The 16,824-nt window shown below is 53.7% G+C and overlaps 8 protein-coding genes across 8 annotated transcripts; 4 read left to right on the top strand and 4 right to left on the bottom strand.

The window, feature by feature from the left end:
* Nucleotides 1-84: 84 nt before the first annotated feature.
* On the top strand, nt 85-431 carry CHGG_10892 (uncharacterized protein; the record flags this gene model as incomplete). The annotated part of the gene is made up of 2 exons (XM_001226158.1): nt 85-102; nt 246-431. 2 exons carry the CDS (start codon nt 85-87, stop codon nt 429-431), a joined length of 204 nt encoding a protein of 67 aa, XP_001226159.1.
* Nucleotides 432-1,237: 806 nt separating this feature from the next.
* On the bottom strand, nt 1,238-1,582 carry CHGG_10891 (uncharacterized protein; the record flags this gene model as incomplete). Its single annotated transcript, XM_001226157.1, has 2 exons — nt 1,238-1,410; nt 1,492-1,582. The coding sequence occupies 2 exons, from the start codon at nt 1,580-1,582 to the stop codon at nt 1,238-1,240; spliced, it is 264 nt and encodes an 87-aa protein (XP_001226158.1).
* A 333-nt stretch (nt 1,583-1,915) lies between these two features.
* On the top strand, nt 1,916-2,261 carry CHGG_10890 (uncharacterized protein; the record flags this gene model as incomplete). The annotated part of the gene is made up of 2 exons (XM_001226156.1): nt 1,916-1,946; nt 2,107-2,261. 2 exons carry the CDS (start codon nt 1,916-1,918, stop codon nt 2,259-2,261), a joined length of 186 nt encoding a protein of 61 aa, XP_001226157.1.
* A 3,531-nt stretch (nt 2,262-5,792) lies between these two features.
* CHGG_10889 (uncharacterized protein) lies at nt 5,793-6,326 on the bottom strand (the record flags this gene model as incomplete). Its single annotated transcript, XM_001226155.1, has 2 exons — nt 5,793-6,150; nt 6,235-6,326. 2 exons carry the CDS (start codon nt 6,324-6,326, stop codon nt 5,793-5,795), a joined length of 450 nt encoding a protein of 149 aa, XP_001226156.1.
* A 945-nt stretch (nt 6,327-7,271) lies between these two features.
* Nucleotides 7,272-8,657, bottom strand: CHGG_10888 (uncharacterized protein; the record flags this gene model as incomplete). The annotated part of the gene is made up of 2 exons (XM_001226154.1): nt 7,272-8,306; nt 8,421-8,657. The coding sequence occupies 2 exons, from the start codon at nt 8,655-8,657 to the stop codon at nt 7,272-7,274; spliced, it is 1,272 nt and encodes a 423-aa protein (XP_001226155.1).
* A 2,246-nt stretch (nt 8,658-10,903) lies between these two features.
* CHGG_10887 (uncharacterized protein) lies at nt 10,904-12,160 on the top strand (the record flags this gene model as incomplete). Its single annotated transcript, XM_001226153.1, has 1 exon — nt 10,904-12,160. One exon carries the CDS (start codon nt 10,904-10,906, stop codon nt 12,158-12,160), a length of 1,257 nt encoding a protein of 418 aa, XP_001226154.1.
* Nucleotides 12,161-13,316: 1,156 nt separating this feature from the next.
* Nucleotides 13,317-14,424, top strand: CHGG_10886 (uncharacterized protein; the record flags this gene model as incomplete). Its single annotated transcript, XM_001226152.1, has 2 exons — nt 13,317-13,431; nt 13,490-14,424. The coding sequence occupies 2 exons, from the start codon at nt 13,317-13,319 to the stop codon at nt 14,422-14,424; spliced, it is 1,050 nt and encodes a 349-aa protein (XP_001226153.1).
* Nucleotides 14,425-14,920: 496 nt separating this feature from the next.
* Nucleotides 14,921-15,969, bottom strand: CHGG_10885 (uncharacterized protein; the record flags this gene model as incomplete). The annotated part of the gene is made up of 2 exons (XM_001226151.1): nt 14,921-15,590; nt 15,902-15,969. The coding sequence occupies 2 exons, from the start codon at nt 15,967-15,969 to the stop codon at nt 14,921-14,923; spliced, it is 738 nt and encodes a 245-aa protein (XP_001226152.1).
* Nucleotides 15,970-16,824: the final 855 nt, after the last annotated feature.

The raw sequence follows: 16,824 nt of genomic DNA, 5'->3' as shown, positions 1-16,824 counted from the left end.
ACTAAATCTCAAGAATCCTGAGTTCGAACAACATCCAGGAAATTCCGAAATGAATCATAATGGTCAAGTTTAAATACATGTACAATGACGCCCGAACAGCATGTAAGCATGCACCTTTCCGAATCTAGGCAAAACTTGACAGTTTGGAGTTTCGATCTCCAGCCAATGCTGTGACTTCTATCTTCCTGCTGACGGGGATCGGCAAGCTGCCAAGCATGCAGCCAGAACGGCCTTTGGAATCACAGCAGAGACACAGCCACCACCGTCCAGTGCCAGCCAGCCCTACGTGCCCTGTCAGCCCGCGATCCTTCCGCTTCTGGACAAACGCCCGACAGAAAAGCCTGCTTGCCGGGGACAACAAGGCTTCCCGGAACCTCTCCTCATCCTACGCGGATATTTACCATTATCCCCACACCATTCCTCATCCATAATCTGCAAGAGCCGATCTCGGGCCGCAATAATCGCAAGCCTTACCTGGTCGTCAAGCGTATTCCAAACAGCCGTATAGGCCTCGTTGTATCTAGGGATTTCCCTTTTCGTAAGAGCCGATCTCACTGCTGAAGGCGGTCGATCAACTCTATCATATCAGGTGGTTGGTTTGGGTTTTGCACCTCCCTCCAAAGCTCGGTAAGAAAAACTGTGTTCCGCTGGACAAGTTGATCGACTTTTATCAGCTGCTCTGGATCTGTCGTGGCGATGGCAATAAGCTCGACACGTATCTTTCTATTCGCTTTTGTACGGCACATATATTCGTCTTCCTCGGGCGAGACCTAATCTTCGATTAGGTTAGTTTCGGCTTGGGTAAGTGAGGAAGGAGACGTCGGCGACGGTGCGACCATAGAGAGCTTCCATATTGGTAGTATCGTTGTTGGTGGTGGAGGTTATGGTGGGTGAGATCGGTGATGGTGTAACTAAACGGTGACGCTTAGCGAGTGATGAGAGATGGCGCCAAAGGAAGCCTGGAGGAACACGCCACCCATAGCAGCATGAAGAAATGCCGTTGTGTGATAGATACGAGAGCAAAGCAAGCAGATGTGGTGGGAACAGGTACTGTATTGGGATCCTGTGCCACGCCCCTCACTGTCGAGGCCGTTGAAACGGCGATACTGTCCAGCGAAGTTTGGCGGCCAGCACAGCACTTTCTCAATTCAACTTGTAATATCAAGAACTGCCCTGGTGCCTAATGGTGTCCCGAGCCCAATGCTACCGCCCCCTGGTAAGTGCCCCTAGCCAGGTACTACCTGCAAAAGTCATCCTTTCCGGAGCCGCCATCGATACAGTTGCCGCAGTAAACATTCCAGCGAATCCATCCGTCACTGGAACAATGAAAGAGAGAATGTCTCTCATACGGGTCCTGGGTGGGAAGCCCGACTCTCTTGAGCTCGTTGTCAATCTCGCGGAGATAGTCCCCTGGATTCTTACAATTAGCATTGAATGGAAAGCAAGGCCGGCGGGAGAGGCACATGCCTCTCTTCAGCAGGTTATAGCCACAGTAGTCGAGCCCCTCCTTGCAGGCCTTGGCCTCAGCAAGAGGGAGAAGAATCCCCGCCAATGCGAAAAGAATGGTAACGGGCTTCGTCATGATGGTGGCGTTTAGCAAAAGGGTGATCGAACCGGGTGAGACGTAATGATAGTTTTTTGAGGCTGTGTGCGAATGGAGCGCTGTTGGACTGCTTGATCTACTTCTATAAACTCGATGAAGCATGGGAGAGTTGCTCGATTTATACCTTCTTGTTCCCTAATAGTAAGGTAGTGACTTGTCGGATTGCCCGCGGCTGATGTTGCGCACGACGGCGTGACGAGGACCCTATCAAGCTGCCTTTGGTAATAAAAACCAATTAGCGCTTACCATAGAGTACAAAGATTATTGCACAACGCAGATCATACTCGGATCTGAATGCAGACAAGTCGTAAAATGATTGGACCCCTACTTACTCAGATCCCGCGTAGGCACCACAGTACGCGGCGGCCTAGGACAGGGCTGCGGAGCTGGTCGAGAGAGACGCCCCAAGCCCCGGGCAGTCCTAGCGGATTATAGGAGGTTGGGTCAATCCTACCACCCTCGCGTGTTGCATATGTTTGCGGCTGAGCTGCGACTCCTGTTAGGCGCTATGCCTGGGAGGTTCCACCGAGTCTTTCGTGACGTGCTCGCGTCACCGCCGGATGTTTTGGCGTTGCCTATGGTGCTACTGCATAAGGACCTGGGCGACTGCAATATCATGGTGAGACAAGAAGATCGGTGTTTGATGGCGGTTGATTGACTAGGCTGAGCCGGAGGTTGATTAGGTCGTTTTGGCACGGATCCAGATTCGGTGCGGGATCTGGTGAGCAAACTACACTTGAGAAACGAGTAAATCAGGCATAAGAACCATAATTCCTTGGCGCACGTGTACTGGGAGTGAGTTTGGTGCGTTAAGCCATGAAATTGTCAAGCCCACCATTGAAGGCGGCGAGGGTGCTGGTCTTCGGGCTTTACCAACAGGCCGCCGAACATGGCCGGAGCCGACGCCGATCGACCCCCCATAACGGCAGGTAGCAGGATATGGTGACCCTTTAGGAGCCGCTGCTCAGCCCAATCAGTTGGTTTAAGGTGTCAAATAACATTGAGTTTATCGAAGGAATCGAGATTCAAGGTGGACTGATGCGGGATGGGTTGATTATAATATCCTTCAGCTCAGCAAGAGGCTCGCCTTAAAATCACCAATACGCCCGACTTGAAAGCCTGACGGTTCTTGCGTTCTCAAACATGTCTTTCTGCGCACGAGAAACGCCACCATTCTTTGTCAGGTCATATACTAATAGCACCAGCTACAAAATAGGCAACTGCGATACGGTTGTGTGAGAACCGCAGGGATAATCAGTACATGGTATCTGAGTCTACATTTCTTCGGTTCTGAGTATGTGGCAACTTGTCCGGTGCGGTTATTACGGCGCTAGACGCTAGTGAGCGACTATATGCTCTCTGCTACCGGTGCCAGGATTCTCCCCTTCGTCCCCTTGTTCATCGACGGGAACTCTAAGCACGAGAGGTATTTGATTCACCAACTCTTCTGGCTCATTGAGAGAAAGTGAATAGTACGAGACCAGAATCGGAGAGGTTGGCGAAAACTGCGACGGTTTCTGAAAGTTGTCAAGGAACCCTGAGGGGATAGAAGCCTTGTATACGTGGATAACTTGAGCTCTTGCACCAGGGACGACCAGCACTTGGACCTGTGGCTTTGATTAGAGAATGAAGAAGCTTAATTCAGAGGAGGAAATACCTTGAAAGAAGTACTATCATGCAAGGACGCCTCTGCCTCGCCAGACGAGGAAATTTGGGCTTGCGCGTCTATTGTCCGCCCGTTGGTTGCCTGTCGGCTCTGTAATTGCTGCTCTTGAGCCAAGGCAATTAGAGCGGCCAGAATGTACGGGTCTTCCGTTTTGTGCTGGGGCTGGAGGGAGCGCAGCTTCTTTTGTTTGAGGATTGCAACAGGAAAGCTGTGTCGCCGGCCGAGCCGAGACCGAGAGTGAACATGCTTCTCGCGAAGTGCATCTATTGTCTCAAGGTTGATGTAGACGAGAAAGGGAGCTGTCGAACCAGCGGAGAAAATTCCATCGGTTTTAATCTTGGCAACAACACGGCCACCAAGCCGAAAGGGTAGGGTTGAGTCGGATCTCGGGAATGTTAGTAGCAGGAACGACGTGCAAAGGGATTTATGTGCATACCTAAGCGGGCAAATGTTGTAAGTTCTAAGAAAGTCCTCAACGGCCGCTTTCCACCACGACGCTATCGCCGGCCCTTGTAGACCAGCTGCGGCAAGAATCCGCTGTTGGTACTCCTCGGTTCGCTGCTGGGTTGTGCTCTCCCTCTCTGCACCGCCGTGTCTCTCCCCCCTTGCCCGCAACGTCTCAAAAACAAAGTGACATCCTAGAAGCCGTGGCTGGTTCGATGTCCAGGCAATCGGAGGGACGTACAGGCGAGATCGGCACTGCTCGCCGATAATGGCTTGGATTGACCCTGGCTGAGGTGGCTGGATGGTGGCGTGAAGAGGAACGGGATGTGGCAGCCGTGGCTTCGGAGCTTTGGATAATGAACACGGCGACTCCGGTTGATGATGGGTCGACCCTGGTAGAGCACCGTCGGGTTTTGGTGCCGGGGATCGCGTCGGTGGAAATGTCGCCGCAACCGCAAAACTCTCAGAATTCTGCCGATCATGCCTCGGCGGCTTGCGCAATGAAGATGCGGTCATATGGGTACAGGCAAATGGCCCAACTCTATGGTTATTAAGAAATTAGGGATGGATTGGACTTGCAGCATTTGGAATAAATTTACAATACACACATTCTGTGTTCCAGAATACACGAGGTGAATCCAAACACCACAAAATATGCGCCACAGGTTTGTTACATGTATTAGCTTCCGCCTCACTCTAGCCACACAGGCAACCGAAGCCCATAATCACTTCACTCCGAAACTCTGGGAGATAATCTGAGAACAATTTCTTTGTGCCAAAGTCCTTATTTGCTCAGTTATTGTTGCATTGATCCCGTGACGATTCTTGGTCGTGCTATAAAGCCACCTGCGCCGTCGTTGCCGCCCTCTTCCGACTTCTGAATTATACAGCCTACAGGACAGAGCTTGCAGGCGTCGGTGTCGATCAAAACTCGTCTTGTAAGAACAGAAAAAACGCCATCCAAAACCACAAAGAATCCGTCCGTATTCACCTTCCTTTTTTCTCAATCTCCTTCCCCAATTTCTTTTTCCTTTATTTTTTCTCCTCTCCCCAACTCCTTCACCCACTATCGCAAACCAGCAAGAGAACAACCTTCTTCACACATTCAGTTCTGCATAGTGCATTTGCGTTACATCTGGTAGCGATTCTCCTTTCGCCGGCCCAACCAGGGCCGGCTTCGATCGGCAAACGATTAGTTATTTGTTACGTCCTCTTTTCACAGTATCCTTCTATTTTTTCCTTTCTTCCCTTTTTTTATGTTACTTTAGATTGCCTCTTTTATCATTTGTTTTGGTCCATCTCTTCCCTCCTTTTTTCTTGTTTTCGTTTTCAGTTCAGTTTTCTAGGAAGGATGAGAAGCAACCAAGGAGCCCATGAACCGGTGGCCCAGAACTTTACCACGATGTCAAAATGGAATCGTGGATCTGCCACTCGAAGACCGCCCAGGGGCTGCTCTTAGGGAGGCATGGAATATAAATAGGTTGTCTAGAATATCTCTCTAAAGCAGGACCTCTATTTAAGAGCACCGTTCTCCCTCATCGGCAACAACAAAATATGCCAAACTCGGTCTTCGACATCCACGACCGCTTTTTTCGCCGCCGGCATGATCAGTGACCAGCCGGGATTACCACAAACCCCGGCATGGCTAGCCCCCATCGGACGCTTCTCCGGGCCCGAGAAGGTCAAGCGCTGGCAGCTCCGTGCACACAAGACACCCTCAACAGCCTCACAGCGCCAACCATAATCAGAGATGCCTAGCGCCCGACCTCATCGCAGGCCCCCCCTCATCCCCCTCACCCCCCGCCCAAACCGGCTTGCTCAGAATGCGATAATCCGGAGTGAATAGTTTTCCATAGCGCAGCTGCCTCGGTACGGGGGAGATGTCGTCGGTTTCAAAGCCGAGCCTGGTGTAGAAGTTCAGGCCGCGCTGGTTGGCCAGGAAGCAAGTCAGCATGACCTTGGTGATGGGCGGGAGGTTGGTCGCGATGGTGGAGTGGAAGTTCATGAGGAGGGGGGCTAGGCCGGTTCTGTTGTCTCAATTAGCTCCAGTCGGCTGGTAGGGTTGGTGGGGTGGGTACGTTACCCCTGGAGTGATGGCTGGAGATGGATCTCGTAGCAGTAGATGACGGGCTGGCCTTCTTCGTAGGTCGGCATGAGCGAGGTGAAGCCCTCTAGGGCGGCTGTGTCTTTCCGCTTGACGAGGATGTAGCGTAGCCCTGGTGACTTCATCTCGATGGCCTTTTTCTTCGCGTTCCACCCGGCCGTTGAGTTTTCGTAGTCGGCCCGGCTCGTCTGCTCTATGAGCTGGAAGCAGGCCCTGAAATCGGGCTCTGAGAGGCTCTCTACCCGCACCAAGCTGACTGTGTATTCGGTGCCTGTCTTTGGGTGTGTCCATGCTGTCGTCCATGGCTGCACACCAGGGGGGAGATTACCGGCGCTGTTAAGAGTACGTGTCAGCTGCATGTTGCCAGTAACAAAGCCCCCAGTCTCATTGAATACGCATGCAGCATTTGGTACTCACCCCGGCTGTAGATAGTCGGTAATAAACTCCTCGTCGGTTTTGCGGTTGGCAACCTCCAGTGGGTTTGTTGGTGTCCTTTGACGCTTCGGCATATTTGTGACTTGATTTGATGGTGACACGGGCAGACGGGCAGTCAAGTGATGCTAAGGATGGGAGGCTTGATTTCGAATTTTCGACAATGTGAGCCTGAAAGTTCTCAGTATAGATTCATAATATGATAATGTGGGCTGGTCACCACATTTGAGGTCTGGGGGCCGAGGTAAAGGGTTCGCTGCCACTCCAGTTCCATGGATTGTGTGCCAGTAGCTCGTTACACAATTTGCTGTTCTGGCGGGCAGGGGCGCCATTTTCAGTCACCCTCCCTCCCATTCATCTGAGGAATCCGCGACCCCACCTTGCTCGCCCTCCAATGAGCGTCCCAGTCCCGGGCGGTTGGTTCGAGATGGAAGGCAGACTCCCGAAATCCAGGAATTCGTTTTCTTCAACCTGGGGCTCCCTAGCAAAGCGGCGCAACCAGGCGTAGATTGGGGTTCCTCGCACCTCCCATTGTTCCCGGTTTGTCGACCGTCATCGTCGATGAATGCTCATAAAAACCGGCATCATGCGGCCTGGCTGACAAAGCACGGCTGCCACGCAGGTGGGCGGCGCTCGGAGGAACCAGATGAGAGACTGTATTTCTTTCTCAAGGGCTCATATCTTTTCAAGACATACGGTGTGGAATCCCGTTTGTCTTTCTATCTTATATTTTTGACGCCAGAACCGGCCAAGCATCCACTGTTTGGTCCTGGCTGGTTCGCCCTCTCCCCGTCTCTTCTGTAAACTGGAAAGCTGTGCAGACTGGGACGAGGTCTCGAAGGGCGGTAGTGAAACAGCCAATCCGTGCGTTTAGGCGGGATAAAACCAATTGGACGGTGTTTCTGGCTTATTGGCGCTGTGGTGCTGCCCCGAGGCCCTCTTAACGCTGGACTGCAATGATGAAAGATGTCGGTTTCGATAACTTGATGCGGGACTATCGTTTCTCAAGGCTGAGGAAGGCGCTAATAGAGTGGCTCGCAGTGTATCTTCCAAGGACTCTCTTCTGGTTCGCCCTCGTGAGAACGGAGCCGGTCATGCTGGTCCCCCAATATGAGGCGCTCGGCGCGCTCGTTCAACGACTTTTCCTGTTCCCTTAACCAGGACCGGTTGGCTGCGTAGTCACGCAAAAGCCTCTCTCCCACCCAGTTGGTCCATTTCCAAGGCCATGCAAAATCCGCGTAGAACCGAGTGAGGCCGTGCTTGCCGAGACGAGCTAGGGGCCTCAGGATGCGGTCGTATCCGGCCAGCACTGCGTCTCCTTGGGCCTGGGTTAGTTCTTCACGGCCGTCAGGATATGCAGGAGACCACCCCCTCAAACCGGCCATGGTGAGGCGCAGTGTGATGGCGGGAGTGTTGATCTTGTCCTCAACCCAATCGAGGGTATCAATCCAGTCCTGCAGAGCGGGGTGGCCATCATGTGGCCAGCACTCGTGATTGTAGGGAGGAAAGACCAGTTCGAGGAAGCGCAGATAGCCCAAACAGTCGGCGGGGACCACCTCCCTCAAGAACTGACTCGCTGCAAAACGGTGGGCTGGGTACGCTCGCGGGGGTTGCGCCTGTCGGTACTCCTCTGTCTCCCAGTAGTTGCCCTGCTGCTCTGGCGATTCAAAATTGAGGGTGCGCAAAACGTCGAAAGCTATCCAGGGGTTGCCGGATGCCAGAGAATCACTGACGACGAATCGATTCGCGGAAAAGAAAACGTATCTTGCATCCTCACAAAGATGGCGACAGATCAGAAACAGAGGCGTAGGCGGAGCCCAGCATTTGCAGGTGGATGAAAAGGCAGCATGCCGGACGCGGCAGAAACACCCGATGGATGGGTGATGGTACCGCACAAGACCGTTTTGGATATTTGCTTGACGGTGGCAACCCCCATACTGGCATCCATGGTGATGAGAAGGGGGACAAGACAAGCCTTCCCATGCGGAGCATCCTGAACAGAGATATTGATAGCCACTAGTTCCAGCCTGTTCCACATGAACCTCCTTCCACGGAGACTACAAGGTCAGTGTATTCGAGGATGCGAATGCGTAGCTCCCGCGGAAGAATTAAGAAAGGCTAGATAGAGCAACGACGATTGTGACGACGCGGGCTTCCGGGGCTAGCTTTACGGCTGGCTTGTAGTGCTGCACTCCGGGCGAGTTGGCGCAGCCTGGGTATTCGGGGCTACTGCAGAAGTCGAACATGGCAGTCCTTTGAGCTCTGGGAGGAGAAGGAAGTGGTGCAACAGCCTGTTCTGCTGCCTCGACTTCTTTCTGGCCAAAATCGCAGACCAATAAGAGCTGAAGAGCGCCGGGCTTGATGTTGGAGGACAAGTAGGCGGCTGTCCCACGCCATTCATCAAGCATCAATCTCGCTGACGAGCCGGAGCTCTGAAGCGGAGTGTCGTGCAGATGCTCGTCGTCACTCCGACAGCACCCCTCGGCGGCCGTCCTTTTAACCCTAGCGGTGGTGCAGCATTTACCGAAGGTCTCCACTTCCCTGCGGTGGTGGCAGGAGGTTTGGTTGAGCACTATTTTGAGGCTGGTGAGGGATGCAAGCGACGGGGGCGTGAGATTGCGCAGCGGCTGCAGCGACCGCTTGTTCGTGTAGTGAATGACGAATCTGTTGGACGAAAATAGCAATGCCGACGCCTCGTTGTATATGGTGCGACAAGAAAGCAGCAGGCCATAGAATGTGACCTGTTCGGGCTCCCAGACGGGGCCGTCGAGATCAAACAGGAGCGGGTGTCCGTCCCAGCTCGCCAAGCCCGAGGAACAAGTATATGCGGCGCCGAACAGACGAGGGGAGGCGCAGAAGAGCGGGATGGTTACGGCCGGGGTCGTGGGATTGCGATGTCATCTTCGCAGGATTTGGCGCCGTCGTCAAAACTCCACAAAGCGTGGCACGGTGGCAGGTATGGTGACACAGTTTCGAGAGGAAATTGGGTTTTGGGGCTCAGCCACTGCTTGGGTTAGGGTTAGGTACCTACCTGGGCTCAGCTGGGTAATCAAGCGCGTGCCCGGTGGGAATTGAAAAGCGATTGTAGTCTGACTCTATCCCAATGGCTGGGCCAATTGAGTCCAGATGATATATTTTCTCTTCAATGTATTTTGCCACGATAACATCAAGCTTCGGTGTGATTGTCCCATGATCATCACTTCCAGGCTCCTTGGGAGATCATCACTCCAGTCCCGGGCAGTGCCTGCAAACCCCACCCACAGAACGAAGAATTCATTCAACAAATCGAAGAAATCGAACTCGTATTGAACCCTACGATCGCTTGTGCGGCCAAATAAATGCAAGACATGAAACTTCTCAAGAATTACCCCGTGTTAAGTCAAGTCAGGTATGGCATCACCTTAGACTTCACCGGCCAACATAATACAGCATACAGTATACTACGGAAGACGCCGCGGCGAGCCATTGAATCGGTAGGTACCTTACCTTTGGTATGATCACTATTAGGATCTGTAATCAATTTGAATTGCCAAGGACCTAGCTTTTGGATGAAAATAGCCCTTCAGACCAGATTGGCCCCCATCTTTGTGGTCAGATTTCAACGATCCGAGCTTCAACTGATCCTCTAGCCGGGTCCTGGGCCAGGTTGTGCCACTTCCATGGCACGCGCATTGCCGCAACCCCAAGGCTCGCTGCAAGCCACCTACCTGTAAGCACCCTATTCTTGACCAATTCGAGCCAAATCAAGTCAAATCAAGTCAAATTACATGCAGACATCCAGTCAAGCAAGTAATGCCCCGTACTTGACTTGGGTCAGTTGGCTACATGTACCTACCTACCTTACCTAGGTAGGTACATAAGTAGACAACTTGAGTTAAGCCAATCAGATACCTAACAGCCACTACAGTCTACGAGCCACTAGCCACATGCAAGAGAGTGCACGGCTGGCACTGCAATATACCCGGCCCCCAACTACAGCTTATACACCCTTTGCCCTGTGTAACCCTTAGCCCCTGACTTACGCCACCCACAAGCCCACTGGCAGGACCACCACAAGGCCAGGAGGATCAGAGGGTTATGGTGGTGGTTGGTTAGGGCGATGGGGCGTGGAGGCTTGACTTGACCCAACTTGGTTGATCAAGTTCAAGTAACTCAAGTTCAAGTATGGCCAAATCTGGGCCAAGTCAAGCCACTAAGCCTTCAGACTTGGCTTCCTTGCTTGTGTGACAAGCCTTGCTCTGGCCTCACCGACACCTAACCTTCAAGGTCGCCCAGTTTCGAGCAGGAATCCGGCCTGTCTCGGTGCAGTCTAGGGCACCCAGGTATCGACCCGGGCTTGAAAAGGAAACAAGATTTATTATGGGGTTCGCTCGCGATGTTGGCACTGGGGCTGAAGGGGTATAAGTCAACCCATTCTGCCCCTCCAACCTTGAACAGAAGCCAGCATCCACAAGCACAGTAACAACAACCACAGCCTGCTCGTCCAGCCACACTTGGTTCATTTTCTGTTGTGTGGTATTCCGCCTTTCTGTCTCAAACTCAGTCGCCGGACGACTGTCGCAAACAATCACACACATTGAACCACCTCAAATCCATTCGCCCGACGTTTACAATCAGCTCACCCCTCATCTTCGGCCAAACCTCACTATAAACCATGGCGTCCTCCTTTACCATGCACAAAACGGGGAGTGCCAACACGGGCGGGGCGACATGGCATCTTTCCAAAACTGTCAACTACACCGAAAGCATTCCGTGGCGGGCGCTCCGCAACGAAGCGAGAAGAGCCTACGAGTGGCTCCTCGAAGAGGGCGAGCAGGCCTGGACCCAACCCGGAACCGACGACGGGGCATTGCTGGCGGCGGCGCTCTTCATGCCCGGGATCCACGGGGGCGCCATCTACTACTCCTCCATCTGCAGGGGCGAGAAGGCCACCTTCATGAAGAGCGCCAACACCGGCAGACGCACTGCGCCGGCGTGGTACGCGGCCAACAACAACAACCCGAACCAGACACACTGCGAAGACGGCGTCTGCTTCGACTTTGAGGCCTACAACGGCCGCCTGGACGACACCGACCCGGATAAGGTCCGAATCACCACGAACGGCTACCTCCCACTCGACAGCCAGGGCCGCGCCCTCGTCCCGCAGATTGCCGTCTTTGGCGTCCGAAGCCGGAAATACTACCCCATCGCAGCCCTGCAACAGCCGTGCGCGGAGGGCGAGTCCAACAGACCCAAGATCCCCGTGTGTCAGGTGGTCCTGCCTCACCTGCGAGTCCGTGTATGCACCCCGGCCAAGATCCGCGAGGAAGAAGAGGCCGAACGAGCCCGAGCGGCCCGCGAGGCCAGACAAGGCGGCGGCGGCGGCGGCGGCGGCGGTGGTGGTGCTGGAGGGGCAGGCCAGGGCTACGGAGCGAGTGGCGGTGCAGGGTACGGTGGTGGAGGAGGCCGCGGTGGTGGCGGAGCGAATGCTGGTGGCGGCGGACGGACCGGTGGCGGGGGAGGGGGCGGCGGCGCGAACCCGGCCGCGGACCTGCCCGGGATGATGACGAACATGAAGATAGGGGGCAAGGTCGACTGGAAGCAGGATAGCAGAGGCGACTGGTACTACAAGGACAGCCGGGGCGACCGGGTGTATGAGAAACCCGCGGCGAAGAAGGCATCCGTCACGCAGCCTAAGAAGACATCCGCTCAGCCAGAGTGGAAGCAGGACAGCAAAGGCGACTGGTACTATAAGGACAGCCGGGGCGACCGGGTGTATGAGAAGCCCCCCTCTAAGAAAGCATCCGTCACCCAGCCTAAGAAGGTATCCATCCAGCCAAAGAAGTCCAGTGGCGTAGACTGGAAACAAGACAGCAGGGGCGACTGGTACTACAAGAACAGCCGCGGCGACAGAATCTATGAGACTGCATAAATGGAACCATCGGCATTCTACCGTTGGAGAGGCTAGGGATCTCCAAGACGGTCAGCAGGTCGTGGTCTCTCACTACAGCCCGGTCCAATACAGCAGCCGCCACCGGATGGTACGCAAGCTGTCATTTCGACCACTGGCCTAAGCAGGGCGAGGTTAGCTTTCAGGAGCAAAATTAGGAAGGGTTAGCCCCTGGATATCGGCAAAACAGTGCTGGCACTGGGGAGTTGCTCGGCGTTTCTTGGTTGGATTGGTTATTTTTGCTTTGTTTTTCTATCGTTTGTTGAAGTAGGGCTGGAACCACAGAAAGATACCCAAAAATGGCTGGTACATTGGGCAAGTACAAGTAGTAGAATAAGAACTGGTAGAACTTGGGCAGGGCCCTAAAGAATACCCAAGACCCTACCAAAGTTACCTTAGTGAGGCGCCCATGTTGTCGATAGTTAAAACTCCTTATTAGGTAGGCAGTCAGCCCATGCCTGGGGCAGCCGGGCAAGTTCATACCCATTCCTATACCACCTTTGCCAGGTAGAACTTTGGAACTATACAGCTATATATGAAGGAAACCATGGTAGTTATTATATAAGCTGGATAAAAACCTCTAGTTATCCATTGCAACCCCCTTTCGGAAAGCGCCTTCTGCATCTCCCTAACCTCGGAAGCCGTGGGGGATTTGCAATGAACTCTTCGAAGAGATGCCGCATTTCAATCTCCAGGCGGGCAGATATCCTTTGTATCTGCTCCAAGGGCGCATCAGGAGGAGGGTGCTCGGGCCATATTAATTCCTCTATTGCAATAACTAGTTAACTTAAAGGTAGTTATACTTCGGTAAGCTTTGAGGAGCTTGGCATTTATAGCGGGAGCTTGGTATAGTTAAAGAAAAGGGGGTTCTCATTCATGTATTTACTAGCTCTTTTGGAAAGAACCCAGAAGCCAATACACAGCAACTAGAAAAAGCTTGGAAGACCTGCTTGCAGTGGGCTGGTACCCGGGGGATGGCGTTTGCACCTCAAAAGTGCGAATCAATTCACTTCAACAAAGGTCGGAGACAGTGGGAGAACCCGGTGGCCCTGGCCCACCCAGGGGCTAGTGGCTACAGCACAGTTAAGCCAGTGGAATCGGCTCGGTTTCTAGGAGTCTGGCTGGACTGGAAGCTATCATGGAGGGCGCACCAACAAGCTGTGGAACGGAAACTCAAAACCCAAGATTTCGCCTTATCGAGGATTGCAGCAAAGACGTGGGGCCCGAGCCTATCCAGGGCTCGGGAGGTCTACGTAAAGTGCATCCGCAGTGCCATAGCTTACGGAGCCTCCAGCTTCCACCAACCAACAGCTCCAAGAGCTACAGGGCCGAAGGGGCCTGCAAAGGTCTTGTCAAAAGCTCAGAACAGGAGCCTTCGAATAGTAGTAGGGGCATACAAGTCAGCTCCTATTCGGTGCTTAGAAACAGAGGCCTGGGTGCCACCGCTAGACTTATATCTCAACAAGCGGCTGGCCGACTTCGAGGGCCGGCTACAGAAGCAGGCCCTACAGTCAGGGGCTGGGCCGGAGGCTGAGAGAATAACCACGGGGCATCTAATTACTGAGGCCTGCAATAAGGTCTACCGAAGGTTCAACAAGAGGAGGAAAACCCGAGGCTGGAGGCCCCGTCAGGGCCCGCAGAGTCCCACGCCCACTGAACTAGCCGCTAGTGTAGTGGCCCAGTGGGTTAACTACAAATGGAAGATCGGGGGGAAGGACAGGGGGTCGAATACCAAGGAGGTGGTCGAACTGGCCTGGCAGGCCCGGTGGGAACAACAGAGAGCTAGTCAACAAAGTACTACTCGACAGAGGGTATTAAACAGGAGGATAGCCGACGAAGACCCCCCAGCCCTCTTATTTACCGACAAAGCTCTGATGAGACACGAAGGTCTTACAAAGGCGCAGAGCTCCCTCCTTTCCCAGGCCCGTATCGGGGATATAGGCCTCCGGGACTACCTGTTCAGGGTGAAAGTCCCGGAGGTCCGTACCCCCTATTGCGAGTGCGGGAGGGGCAGGGAGACAGTGGAGCACTTGGTGGTTTGGTGCCCCGACCCGCCGTTACAAAGGCCGTGGGACGGCAGAGAGATTCGGTCACATCGGGACCCACAAACCGTATTACGGGGAGTAGGTGCCCGGAGCAGAAGATTTGTTAGGAAGGTCCTTGGCTGGCTGATGGACTCTGGCCGGCTACTGGAGTATAGCCTGGCCAGAAGGCTGGAGCTAGAAACAGTGGATGGGGAGGGCTAGAGGGCCCGGAGGCCGGCAAAGGGCCTCCTTTCTTTTGCAGTATGACGGATTCATAGATTGTTGTCTCAAAGTGGTAGACAGAGGTTTTTATCCGGCCTATCCGGTACGGTTTCCTTTGTAAATAGCAGTAGAAGGACCGGCGCGCCCCAGGGCATATCGGTGTAGGAAATAATAATAATAATATTGAGGTTTAGAGAATTTTGTTCTTTTTTACATCCCTTCTTTCCTTTCTCATTTTCTTTCTTTCTTTTTTTTTTCTTTTTTTTTCTTTTTTTTTCTTTTTTTTTTCTTTTTTTTTCTTTTTTTTTTTTTTTTCCTTTTACTCTTACTCATCCACGCTGAGCACAACAGGGATTTCAGCATTGAATTGGAAACGCAATACATTGGTAGGCATTGTCAAGCAACCTGTGCGACTAACTACCATTATACGTAAGCCCAAGGACCCGAACCAGCCAAGTCAAGTGCCCTCAAGATACATCCTGATTCACCCCCCTAGCTACCTTTGGCAGGTATGGCTGTATTGGCCGGTGTGATCTGAGCCCCTATAATAGCAATACCCGCGGCACTTGCAGCTATCGTCTTCGCCGAGTCCAAAGGTCCAAACTGCCGGGATCAGCTCGCTCTCCGGCACACTGCCTCGCGGCATCATGATGTTGGCCCTGCCTTCGGTGACCTCGACGTTCAGCTTCGGATCATGCTGGTCCAAGTCGCGGAGGCCAATGACCCGGTCAAGCTGATGTTCTCCCAGAAACCTGCCAAATTCCTGCAAGAAGTGGGCATCGCTGTCCTCCTCCGAGGCCGGGTGCTGTCCCTCGTGGAGATATCCGAATTCGTAGGGGACGAAGCTTCCGTCCATCAGCCGGAACGATCGGGGGACGATGGTGCCCTCATACTTGTTGACGACAGGGCTGGTAGCGTCGCCAACGTCCCACGGGCTGGAAGTGCACCCGCACTCGACCAGACGCTCGGTTGGTTCCATGTCCAGGTGCTTGTGCAGCAGGATAACGCCGAATCGCTCTTGGACGCCGTGGTCCAGGAAGAGTTGTCGGATGGGGCCAGACACCGTGGATATGCCATCCAACTCGTTGAGCTGGTGGCTGGCGTTGAGAAGACTCGGGAGTGTGTTGTAGGCATCGGGCCGGTAAAATGAAGCTACCCTATCATGACTATCAGCTTCCATCCAAGGCGACAGGGGTAGACCGTCCTCACTCTGCCATTTTTGTAATCACCGTGTAGGATAGAGAAGCAGGATGGAGAAGTGTTGCAAACGTAGAGAGTTGTAGTTTCTGGAAAGCCGGGTGTGTTTTTAAAAGATTGGGTGCTTGCTTGAGTGGTGTGCACTGGAGGAGGGATGTTTGAACACTTTATAGACAACCACTGGTGGTGGAGGGCATGGTACCACGTGGAAGCGGACAACTCATCTCGGGGGAGATGCTTCATGTGGCCACAGCGCTGGTAGTTCCTGATGTGTTCATACGCTCGAACTGAATCAGTCTTGCCACTCGCTCTACACGGTACACAATCCGTGCAGAGATCACTGGCCATTGCAAATGACTTACACCTGCTATCTCTAATGGTATGGATCGGAAAATGCCGGCAGATCTATAAAGACCGTCAAGACAACGTTCCCGCTCACGTGTCTACTGAGCCTTCAGAGGACAAATCAACAGCGCCGAGTTCACTCCATTACCTACACAGGGTCCTTCATCCGGCCTAAGCTCCGAGGTTCCCATCACATGGTAATACCATGGTGTGAGTGGCGGCTTCACGTGAGGGCAACCGCCCAGAAAGAACAAGGACGTACGAGGCGGAATACCAAACATTGGATGGCATCGGCTTGTGTGGTGGCAGTACAACAAGTACACGTACACAAGAAGGGTTGGGCATTCTGCTGCCTGTTTCGTATCCACCTCAACTATGAAGCCATGGACGAACCCAAACAGGGCCGCCTCTACCAGCTCTCCAACCCCAGCCACCCAATCCCCCAGGTACCATCGCCTCACCCAACCACCCCCCTCACTGAACCGCCCTACGCACCCTCTCCGCCCTCTCCTCCAACACCCCCAATCTCCCGAACACCTCCTCCAACACCTCCCTACCCGCCACATTTAACACATCCCCATCCCCATCCCCATCCCCATCCCCATCCCCATCCCCATCCCCATCCCCATCCCCATCCCCACCACCACCACCCCCCTCCTCCCGCCCTTTCCCCACCAGGGGCCACGCTCACCACAAACCCAATATCCCGCTTAACATTTCCAATACAGCTCCGTCACAACGCCCGCCAGAACAGCCCGCCGCTGCTCGAGAAGTCTCTTCCATGCGTGTCTGCAGGGCGATGGCTGCGCTGGGGAAGAGCACGCCGTCGCTGATTCGGGCTTTCGATGATGCTGCGTT

The sequence above is a fragment of the Chaetomium globosum genome, genomic scaffold, assembly GCF_000143365.1.
Source record: "Chaetomium globosum CBS 148.51 scaffold_8 genomic scaffold, whole genome shotgun sequence".
Taxonomy (NCBI): Eukaryota; Fungi; Ascomycota; class Sordariomycetes; order Sordariales; family Chaetomiaceae; genus Chaetomium; species Chaetomium globosum.
Note: the sequence above shows the minus strand (reverse complement) of the source record. Positions and strands in the feature narration are given on the sequence as shown.